Genomic DNA, 12124 nt, shown 5'->3' on the forward strand with positions numbered 1-12124 from the left:
ATGGGAAATGCCACCAGAACCTGAAATAATTATCCTTTCCTTTAGGCCCATTTTCTTGGGTGATCCTAATATTGAACTCCTAGACAGCGGGCAAGTTTTACGCATAAAGAATGCTCATCGAAGTGATAAGGGACGTTATCAATGCACTGTGTCTAATTCAGCTGGTAAACAAGCCAAGGAAATCAAATTGACCGTCTATAGTAAGTACAAAACTGCTTTTTTTAAAAAAAAAAATACCACTTCTTTCCATTTGTCCTGGGAAATTGTGATTTAAAACCCCACTTATGTTCTTGGAAAAATATGGAAATGGTACTTCTTTTGGAAGAAAATCAAGTCATTTATTTTTTCAGTTTGGCAAAGGGAAATTATGCCATTCTTTCGTCTCTTCGTCTCCCTTTCTCGATGACCTTTCTCCTTCCCTCATCCCCTCTTTTCTCTCCTTCACTTCTTACAATGTCTCTCTCTTTCTCTCTGCCTTTCTTTCAATTCTCCCTTACACTTATTCCCTTGAAGAGGTAGAAGTGATATATGGGACCAGGTCAGGAGCTTAGGTAGGAATAAATATATTGTATTGAAACACTTCTTATGTGCCGAGCACTGTACTAAGTGACATATGGGACCAGGTCAGGAGCTTAGGTAGGAATAAATATATTGTATTGAAACCCTTCTTATGTGCCGAGCACTGTACTAAGTGTTGGGGTATTCAAATTGGTACATGTTGCCCCTTACCCAATGGAGACTATCCCCCAAAATGGACAAAGCCTTTCTCTGCTTCCCAGAGGTTCTAAAAGTTCTGTCTCTTGAAATCTGCTCATCCATAGAAGTTCATCTCAAGCTTATTGTTTCACATTAGTCCAGCCTGACTCTAACCATGTCCTCTCTGGCATTCCTAAAAATACCTGGTGTTGGTTGGGTTTTTTTCCCCTCCTCAGACTCCAAACACTTTACAGCCACGTTCCTTGCCACATCTCACAGCCTGCTAGTATTATTTATTGTTGCCCTTCTGTAGCTAGGACAAAGACATTAAATAGCTGATGGATATCCAATAAGAACCATAAATCCACTAGACTGTAAGCTGACTGTGGTCAGGCAAATAATAATAATAATGATGACATTTATTAAGTGCTTACTATTTGCGAAACACTGTTCTAAGTGCTGGGGGGATACAAGGTGATCAGGTTGTTCCACGTGGGGCTCACAGTCTTAATCCCCATTTTACAGATGAGGTAACTGAGGCTCAGAGAAGTTAAGTGATTTGCCCAAGGTCACACAGCAGACATGTTGCCTGCCAACTCTGTTCTATCAAATTCTCCCAAGTGCTTAGAACAGTGCTCTGCACACAGTAAGCACTCAATAAATGCCATTGTTTGATTGATTGAATCTAATGCCAAGATAATTTCTACTCAATTAACAGTACATATATTGACCACATTCTGTCTGTGACTTTCAGAATGTCCATGGAAGACTTCTTAGGAATCTCAAGTAAATTTAAAACTTGGAATGTACACCAGGGGTAGCGTCTGATTTTGATGGCATAGTAATTGGGCTTCTTGAAGCAGTTCACTTGAGCTCTTTGATCCTCAGTCTAGACATCTTTGAAATTGGAGAGAACAACACCTGTCTAACCTATTTCATAAGAATATTTGCAGATTAAATGAATTTGGTACAAAATACTTTTTCCAGGAAAAAGATTGAAGAATTTCAGGAAATATGAAGGGTCAAGATTTTGTGCTCGTATCAAAATCAAGGGGTTTAAAAAATCCTCAAGAAAAAAACAAACATTCTCATCCAATGCCAATTAAATGCAGCTGAAATTTCAACAGTTGGACTTTGCATAAAACTTAGCTCTGTCCTTCAGAACTAATCTCCCACCTTTAAGTAATGACCAGAGACCCTTGGGTTGAGAAGCAGCATGGCTCGTGGAAAGACCATGGGCTTGGGAGTCAGAGGTCATGGGTTCTAATCCCAACTCTGCCACATGTCTGCTGTGTGACCTTGGGCAAGTCACTTAACTTCTCTGTGCCTGTTACCTCATCTGTAAAATGGGAATTAAGACTGTGAGCCCCATGTGGGGCAACCTGATTACCTTGTATCCCCCTAGTGCTTAGAACAGTGCTTGGCACATAGTAAGTGCTTAACAAATACCATTATTATTATTATTATTATTATTATTATTATTATTATTATTATTATTATTATCATTGAAAGAAGAATCCCCCCTCTAGACTGTGAGCTCTTTGTGGTGAGGGATTCTCTCTCTTTATTGCTCTATTGTGCTTAGTACAGTGCTCTGCATACACTAAGTGCTCTGTAAATATGATTGAATGAATACAATTTTTGGAGGGAAGTTGGACTATGGCCATGTACACCAGATATTAATCATCTAAAACTTTTTTGATAGACAGCATTTTGGTTAATCAACTGAATAGCAATTGAAGTAGCTAGTTTTATTCCTGTTTGACCTTGGGTAAATCATTTAAGCGCTCAATGCCTCAGTGTCCTCATTTGTAAAGTGAAGATAAAATAACTATTCTCCTTCCCTCTTAGATTGTAAATTCTGTGTGAGGCAGGCACTATGTCCAATCTTTCATTCAATTCATTCAATCATTTATTGAGCGCTTACTGTGTTCAGAACACTGTACTAAGCGCTGTTGATCTTGTTTCAATCCCAGCCTTTAGCACACTGTTGGCACATAGTAAGTGCTTAATAAATGCCATTGTTATTATTGATTTCCTGTGAGAAATATTTATTTTGATTTTTAGCTTGGTGTTGGTACCAATTCATCCACTCTTGGTTGTTTCTTTTCAGAAATCCTGAGTGTAGCTGGAACAGTTTGCCAGTGGTACCTGTAAGAAGGGAACTATAATCAATAATCATTGGGTTAAAATGATTTAAACGTTTGGCCCAGTGTTACCGTATTGGGAGGGTGTGTAAATTCTCTACTTGAAACTCAAAAAAGTCAGGCCTACCCTGTAAAAGCAACCTAGAGGTGGAAGCAATTATCTGAGGAATTCAGGCTAGTTTGATAGCCAATCTCACTTAGTGGAAAGAGCACTGTCTTGGGAGTATTTAGAGGTTGTGGGTTCTAATCCCAGCCCCGCCACTTACCAGCTGTGTGACTTTGGGCAAGTCACATAACTTCTCTGTGACTCAGCTTCCTCACCTATAATTTGGGGATTAAGACTGTGAGCCCCATGTGGGCCAATCTGAAATTCTTGTATCTATCCCAAGGCTTAGAACAGTGCTTGGCACATAGTAAAGTGCTTAAAAAATACCATTATTAGTATTATTATCGAAAATGAAAACTTCAGTTGCTTCAGAGGCTCTTGGTGATTAGACACACATATCTCAATACTGCATGATAACCAGTCTTAGTGGTTAGTTAGTGCTGGCAAGAGTCCTCTAGATTGGTTGTCTCCATTCACTCATTCAGTCATATTTACTGAGCACTTACTGTGTGCAGAGCACTGTACTAAGCGCCTGGTGTTTCAGATCACCAGATAATTACTTCATCCAATACTTGGCTGGGGAACAGTTGGCTTGGTGCCCCATGAATGTTTGTAGTACTCTAGGTATTCTAAGAATGATAATTGTAAAGCAATTAGACATGTTTATGTTCAGTCACAGGACATTTAGTGACTTTTTAAGTGAGCTTAGCTGTGAACTGAGAGTGGCCATGCTAGCTATTGTAGTAGAGAACCAATCCCTTGAGTTTTTTTCCATCAGCAGAGTCTTTAGGGAGAGGGTGAAGGAAACCAAGTGTGTTGACACTAAACGTTGGAAGAGACACATGTTACCAATTAGGTGAGCAGAGCCGAGCAGATGAATTGTTGTCTGTTCCAAAAAAAATATCGAGAGGCAAAAATTTAAAGCCTCTGCAGCCATCACCAGTAGCTGGTTCTGAAAGCATTTAGACTCTATGTACTCCCCTGGGAGAGAAACTGCAGCTGTAGAAAATGTTGGACTTTAAGGCTGTTTAGAGATGTCCTGTTTTGCTCCTTGGTCCTGCTCCAGGCTGCTTAAGTGTGTTAGGTACATTAACCAGAACTTTGTAATGCCCATATGTTCTATAAAAGCAGAGCTAAAATGAGCCCTAGGAATAGCAACCTTCACTTGCTTTAATCCTTCTTTTTGAAACCAGCAACTCTGATAATGGATGATGATGATGATAATGATCGTGCTGTTGAGCAGTTAATTATCTGCAGATGAATCGCAGACTCCATTAACCTTTCATTCTTGCATTACTCGAAGGAATTTATGCAATCATTTATACTTATGCTGGTTTTATTGCAGAAGGAGCAGTTTTGAATACTCTTGGGTTGTTGTTTTTTTTTTCAAAATTGTCCATAGTTCCACCCAGTATTAAAGGAGGTAATATTACTTCGGAATTATCAGTGTTGATAAACAGCCTCATTAAGCTGGAATGTGAAACCCGAGGACTGCCGCTTCCTGCCATTACATGGTACAAAGATGGACGGCCTGTCATTTCCAGCCCACAGACCCTTTATGTTGACAGAGGGCAATTTCTTCAAATTCCTCATGCTCAGGTGTCGGATTCTGCAAAATACACATGCCATGTGGCCAATGTTGCTGGAACAGCTGAGAAAACACATGAAGTTGATGTCTATGGTAAAGAACATTTTACTTTCTGAAATAGTGTGTGTGTGGGTGTGTGCCCATTCTTAACCATTTGATAAGAGCACAGTAGTCCACTGATTAGCTGTGGGGTTTGGGTGTTTCCTCATCTTTAAAGAAATTTAAATGCTCTAAGAATTGGCTCTCATGCAGTCAGGCAGCAATTCTCGGTGGGCAGAAGGAGCAAACCTCATTCTGTTCATTTGGATAATCCTTCCTTTGTGCTTGTTGACTCTTGGTTCTGCTCATTTAATGGGTAGAAGGTAGTCGGAAACTGACCTATCCTAGTTAAGATCCTCGCTTCAGGTCCTTCGTTGGTCACCTGCTGAGTTGCAGTTCACTAAGTCTGATAATTACATGCAGATTTCTCTCCCAGTGATCAAATTCCTAGAAAGACAGAAAGGCAGATATGCTGCTTTCAGCAGACTGGGGACAAGAGGGACGTATGGGACGAAGAACATAAGGAAAAATGATCTCATAAGGTGTATTTTTTTTTCCTTTCCCCCCCACTTAGTTCCTCCAGTTATTGAGGGCGACGTGGACACACCTCAGAGCAAGGAAGTGGTTGTGGGTAATTCCCTGACCCTGGAATGTAAAGCTGCTGGCAACCCCCCTCCTGTCCTGACCTGGCTGAAAGATGGGGTGCCCGTGAAAGCCAGTGAAAACATCCACTTAGTGTCTGGTGGGCAGAGGCTCAAAATTGAGAAAGTTCTAGAAGCTGACCGAGGACAGTATGTATGTGTGGCTACTAGTGTGGCAGGAGAAAAAGAAATCAAATACAACGTTGACATCTTAGGTATGGAAGTAGCAATCTCCACTTATTCTTTCTGGCATCATGACATTATTTCAGAGTTGCATGAACCGGTGCTAGACTGGACCTGAGGAGCTTTCACTGATAGAAAGTTTATTTGGCTGTTTCGTCAAAATCATCACCAATTGATTGAATAACCATTGCGTCACTTGCTTTAAGAGATGGTATATAGCTTGTAAATGGAGAGGCTGTGCATGTTTACATTGCTTCAGGAATCAGTATCAATTCCTCACTGCTTTGTCATCTGTAAAACGAAGATATCTGCTCTATCTTTCTATCGCTTAGATTATAGAGCCCCTATGATATGATTATCTTGTTTATCACCTAATATGTGCTTAGCGAATAGCATAGCGAACTATTGTTGGGTGTAATTGTATATTACTCCTGGGATTATATAGCTTCTTATCACCTTCCAGTGCCACCAACTGTAGAAGGGGGAGATGAAGACTCAGACTTCATTGTTCTCCTTAATAACCTACTAGAATTGGATTGCCAGGTCACTGGATCACCTCCACCAACTATAATGTAAGGGGTTTGGTATGTCTGTTATGGCCTTTCCTATTCTTGACCTGGGGGTATTGAAGGTAGCCATTAAGAAAACTAGTGCACGGGGTGCACAGAGTATCCAAAATCAGATTTGTTTTTGTAGATGATAAACAAAAATCCTCATGAACATTCATAAAAGAAAGCAATATATAGTATTGAGTTGAGCTCTGGAAGCCAGGGCGAGGATACTTTGCGTGGCTCCGTGGAAAGAGCTCAGGCTTTGGAGTCAGAGGTCATGGGTTCAAATTCCGTCCCCGCCAATTGTCAGCTGGGTGACTTTGGGCAAGTCACTTGACTTCTCTGTGCCTCAGTTACCTCATCTGTAAAATGGGGATTAAGATTGTGAGCCCCACATGGGACAACCTGATCACCTTGTATTCCCCCAGTGCTTAGAACAGTGCTTGGCACATAGTAAGCGCTTAACAAATACCATTATTATTATTATCCTAGTTGTCTTTAGAGTAAATGTCACAGTGGCTTCTTAATTCAAGTAGAGTTGCAAAGTACCATTTTTTTCTCTCTCTCTGGATTAGGTGGTTGAAAGATGGCCAGCCAATCAAAGAAGGGGATGGATTCCAGGTGTTACTAAATGGGCGCAAACTCATAATCTCCCAGGCCCAAGTGTCAGACACAGGTCGTTACCGATGTGTGGCTACAAACATCGCAGGAGACCATGAAAGAGAATTTGCCGTTACAGTCCATGGTATGTTTAACCCAAAGGGAGGGTTTTAAGACTTGACGTACCTTCACCTTCTTGGAGTGTAAATTGTAAAGCAATTAGACATGTTTATGTTCAGTCACAGGACATTTAGTGGCTTTTTAAGTGAGTTTAGCTGTGAATTGAGAGTGGCCATGCTAGCTATTGTAGAAGAGAGCCAATCCCGTGAGTTTTTTCCATCAGCAGAGTCTTTAGGGAGAGGGTGAAGGAAACCAAGTGTGTTGACACTAAACGTTGGAAGAGACACATGTTACCAATTAGGTGAGCAAAGTTGAGCAGATGAATTGTTGTCAGTTCCAAAAACATAGAGTGCAGAAGGGTATAAATTGAATTTGGAGAAAGTGACTGGAGTAAGAGTTGTAGAACATCACCACCACTCTTTATTGATTGTTACTCTGTGTCAAGTAGTGTAATTGGTCTTCAGTAGACTTTCAAAGAGGTACGTGTTCTTGCTCCCTCGGTCCTGGGAATAAGAGGACCTAAATTCTAATCCCAGCTCTTCCACTTTCCTGCTGTGTGATCTTGGGCAAGGCACTTCACTTCTTTTTGCCTCAGGTTTCCCATCTTTAACCTGTGGATTAAAAACCTGTTCTCTCTCCTACTTAGACTGTATGTCCTTGTCTGTGGGACAGGTACTGTGCTGATCTTGATTATCTTGTATTTATCCCAGTGCTTATCATAATGCTTGGCCATTATTATTATTATCTAACAGGGAGAATGGGGCCGACACAAATACACAAATGTGAGAGAATCGTATACATTTCCAAGTACTGCTTTAGCCAGACATATATGATCTAACATAAACTATAAGTGCAAGTCCTTAGAATAGTATTCAGTAGGCAGGCATAATTTCATTGTCATATTTATTGAGCGCTTACTACATGCAAAGCACTGTACTAAGCACTTGGAAGAGTACAACAGTAAACAGACACATTCCCTGCCCACAATGCAAATGTATTAAGCAGGTGTTAGTAGGTGAGTTTGAAGTTTGTGATCAGTTGACCAGAGATACTTGACGTAGGATGAAAATATTACCCATATTGCAGGAGGTATAAAGCATGTATGGAATTGGGTTTTGGTGTTTCAAGGGTCTAGGCTATTGCCAGCATACCTTTACCTACCAATATATCCTTTTCTTTCAGTTCCTCCAACCATCAAATCAGCGGGACCTTCTGAGAGAGCTGCGGTGATATACAAACCTGTGACCTTGCAATGCATTGCCACTGGGATTCCTAACCCCTCCATCACATGGTTAAAAGATGGACAACCTGTCAACATAGCCCGAGGAAACATTCAAGTAAGCCCAAATCCTCAATCAGGGATCTACATATACAGTCCTTTTAAAGCGGACACACAGTCACATCCTCCTTTCCAGATTTGGTTGAGATAACCCTGATTAAGGTTAGGCGAGTTGATGAATAGAGCAGAAAGTCAGCATGAAGTCCATGCTCCAGTGAAAGTTGGGTGGCACCCCCATTGAACAAGGCATTTTAGTCAAGTAATTTCAGCAGCCATCTAAAACTCTTATTATTTTCTGTATCAATTTTATTCATCCAATTATTGATATGCTCCTATTAACCTCTGAGGTTCACAGAGCTGTTAACTTCAGAGCTTCACAGAGAGGCAACATCAGTAACAATCAATCAATCATATTTATTGAGCACTTACTGTGTGCAGAGCACTGTACTAAGCGCTTGGGAAGTACAAGTTGGCAACATATAGTAACACAAAGTCATTCTAACCCTAATTTTGAAAAATAATAATATTGACATTTAAGTGCTTACCATGTGCCAGGCATTGTACTGAGCTCTGGGGTGGATACAAGCAAATGGGGTTGGACCCAGTTCCTGTCCCATGTGGGGTTCACAGTCTCAATCCCCATTTTACAGATGAGGTGACTGAGGCCCAGAGAAGTGAAGTGACTTGTCCAAGGTCACATAGCAGACAAGTGGCAGAGCCGAGATTAGAAGCTATGACCTTCTGACTCCGAGGCCCATGCTCTATCCACTACACCGTGCTGCTTCTCAAGCTGTTTCCTCTCCCATGTAGACTCTGGGCCTCATGTGGGACAGGGACTGAGTCCAACCCGATTGTGTGGTATCTATCCCAGTGTTTAGTTCAGAGCTTGTCACGTTGTAAGTGCTCAACAAGTACCATTAATCCATCAATGGTATTTATTGAGTGCTTACTATGTGCAGAGCACTATACTAAGCACTTGGGAGAGTACTGTACAACAGAATTAGCAGACACATTCCCTGCCCATTGCTATGAGTAAAATACCAGAACCAGAAATCTTAGGAAGGATAAGGGGCAAAGCCTAAAGGTGGCCTAATGGAAAGAGCAAGGATCTGAGATCAATTAATCAGAGCACTGTACTAAGCACTTGGGAGAGTGTAACAGAGTTGGTAGGCAGCACCTTCCCTGCCCACAAGGAGCTTACAGTCTAGACGGGGAGACATACATTAATATAACTAAATGATGGATGTGTACATAAGTACTGTGGGGATGAAGTGGGGGCTGGGGGGGGGGAGAATAAAGGGTGCAAATCCAAGTGCAAAGGTGATAGAGTGGAGTGGGAGATGAAGAAATGAGAACTTAATCAGGGAAGGCTTCTTTGAGGAGGAGGGACAAGAGACTTTGACTTTAGTCCATTGCTATTGGCCTGTTTGGTGTCCTTGGGGAATCACAGAACCTTGTAGTGTCTGTTTTCTCTCAAATGGAGATACCAGCTCCTCTCCATGTTACAGAGTGACTGTAATAGCATGAAAACATTTTTGTGACTGCTTTCAAGTTGTTCATATTACTATTATGTATACTTAACAAAATGTCAAAAATGTACTTTTCTGAAAGGTACTAAATATAGTTGATGCTTTTTCAGGCAGCTTAACTTTCATTACATAATTTCCAACACATTTTCATATTCTCTCAATTACTGGTTTTCCATGACTGGATAAGTATTATCTCTGTTCTTCTTTCCTGAAGTTATTAGAAAACACATCCTTTTCAGACTTGACTGATGGTTTCCTTCTATGGTTAGCTGATTCTGTTTGAAAATGTCAAAAAGTATTACAGGTAATGATAGAAGGTGAATGCATTGTTTTATATATAGCTTCCAGTAGGGATGCCTCAATACCTTTCTCCTCCTGTAGGTAATAATAATGATGATGATGGCATTTATTAAGTGCTTACTATGTGCAAAGCACTGTTCTAAGCGCTGGGGAGGTTACAGGATGGTCAGATTGTGTCACGGGGTGCTCACAGTCCCCATTTTACAGATGAGGTAACTGAGGCCCAGAGAATTTAAGTGACTTGCCCAAAGTCACATAGCTGACAATTGGCAGAGCCGGGATTTGAACCCATGACCACACTCTTTTAGACTGTGAGCCCACTGTTGGGTAGGGACTGTCCCTATATGTTGCCAACTTGTACTTCCCAAGCACTTAGTACAGTGCTCTGCACACAGTAAGCGCTCAATAAATACGATTGATGATGACTCCAGAGCCCGGGCTCTTCCCACTGAGCCACGCTGCTTCTCAGACTGCTAGCTCCTCATGGGCAGGGATCATATCTACTAACTGTGTTGTATTGTACTTTCCCAAATGCTTAGTACAGTGGTCTGTTCTCAGTCAATACCTTCGATTGATTGATTTTTTGCTCAAGAGCCAAATGCAGAACCAAAATGTCTCGTCCTTTGAATTAGCTGCAGTCGTCTGGCCGAGTTTTGCAGATTGCCAAAATCCTGTTGGAAGATGCTGGCAGATATACCTGTGTGGCTACTAATGCTGCTGGAGAAGCCCAGCACCATATTCACTTACATGTTCTTGGTAAGGAAATTTCTGTTGTTGATAGATGTTAAATGAGATTTAAAGAAAAATGGCTTCTAGGAATATTGCCATTCATTCTGATAGATCACTATGAGCCTAATTTTTCTCTCAGAGGATGTTTGTAACTCATCCTGTGTCCGACCCGATTATCTTGCGTCTACCCCATCCATATGAGAAGCAGCATGGCCTCGTAAATAGAGCCTGGGCTAATCCCAGCTCCTCCACTTGTCTGCTGTGTGACCTTCGGCAAGTCACTTCACTTCTCTGTGCCTCAGTGACCTCATCTGTAAAATGGGGATTGAGATTGAAAGCCCCACATGGGACAGGGACTGTGTCCAATCTGATTTGCTTGTGTCCACCCCAGTGCTTAGTACAGTGCCTGGCACACAGTAAGCACTTAAATGCCAAAACTGATTACCCCAGAGCTTTTAGATCTTGACCCATAGTACATACTTAACAAATATAGTAATTCATCCATGCTACTATATAAGTGAATATTTCTAGTATTGCTTAAATTGAGCTCCTTGTGGGACTTGGGACACATCTGAATCAATTATTTTGTATTTCTCCCAGAGTTCAATACAGTGTTTGACACGTAGTAAGCACTTGTTAGAAATCTTATCAATTATTTCCTCATAATTCCAATCAAGCCAGTACTTTCTTTCGCACATGTCCTCGAATCCAAAAATCAGACTTCTGATTTTTGCTTCAGATGATGGTGTTCTAGTTGGGAGTCCATTGGATGGTTCAGAAATGGCGAAAAATTTCACTATCCTAGGAAACCCATTTTTTTATGATATGTGCTTACTATGTACAACTATGTATCTAAACTCTGTGGGAGATACAAATTTACCAGGTTAGATACAGTCCCTGTCCCTCATGGGGCTCACAGTCTAAGTAGGAGGGAGATTAGGCATTGAATACCTATTTCACAGTTGGGGAAATTGAGGTACAGAGAAGTTCAGTGATTTATCCAAGATCATGCGGCAAGCAATTGGATGAACTGGGATTAGAACCCAGGTTCTCACTCCTAGGGCTCTGCTTTTTCCACACTGCTTCTCTATAGTAAATCATTGCTCACCTCTGTTAAGGGATCTGAGAGAGTCTCTCCTGTCTCCTGTTCAGTAAATGATTTCAGAGTTAGTATTCCCAAGAATAAAGTCGCAGGAATGCTTCCTCTTACAGATTTTGGAGATGCTCAGTTATTCACTCAATAGTATTTGTGTGCCTACTAATGTGTGTGTGTGTAGCTGGGTCTTGTGTCAGCAAAGGTTACACAATTATGAAAAGTCCAATGCTTGGAGAGTACCTCCTCCCATATTGTTTGCACATAAGAATAAATATGCGGTAATTACTGTACATGCATTTCTTTTCTCCTTCCTGCTGTAAAGCTAGATAAAATCAATCAATCAATCATATTTATTGAGCACTTACTGTGTGCAGAGCACTGACAAAGCGCTTGGGAAGTACAAGTTGGCAACATATAAAATCTTACGCAGCTTGCTCCACGGATAAGCCCATTTTGAGCTTGACAAGACTGCCAAGATTTCAGGCATCTTTCTTGGTCTCTTCTTACTCAGGACACTCAG

General features: G+C 41.1%; 1 protein-coding gene across 1 annotated transcript in view; it reads left to right on the top strand.

The window, feature by feature from the left end:
• The window catches only part of HMCN1 (hemicentin 1), a 296199-nt gene that overhangs the window by 172686 nt on the left and 111389 nt on the right, over nt 1-12124 (top strand). Inside the window, exons 30-36 of the mRNA XM_038757640.1 lie at nt 46-200; nt 4352-4630; nt 5151-5432; nt 5864-5972; nt 6527-6696; nt 7854-8008; nt 10412-10535. Coding sequence (XP_038613568.1) covers nt 46-200; nt 4352-4630; nt 5151-5432; nt 5864-5972; nt 6527-6696; nt 7854-8008; nt 10412-10535 — 1274 coding nt within the window. The remainder of the gene's footprint in view (nt 1-45; nt 201-4351; nt 4631-5150; nt 5433-5863; nt 5973-6526; nt 6697-7853; nt 8009-10411; nt 10536-12124) is intronic.

The sequence above is a fragment of the Tachyglossus aculeatus genome, chromosome 16, assembly GCF_015852505.1.
Source record: "Tachyglossus aculeatus isolate mTacAcu1 chromosome 16, mTacAcu1.pri, whole genome shotgun sequence".
Taxonomy (NCBI): domain Eukaryota; kingdom Metazoa; phylum Chordata; class Mammalia; order Monotremata; family Tachyglossidae; genus Tachyglossus; species Tachyglossus aculeatus.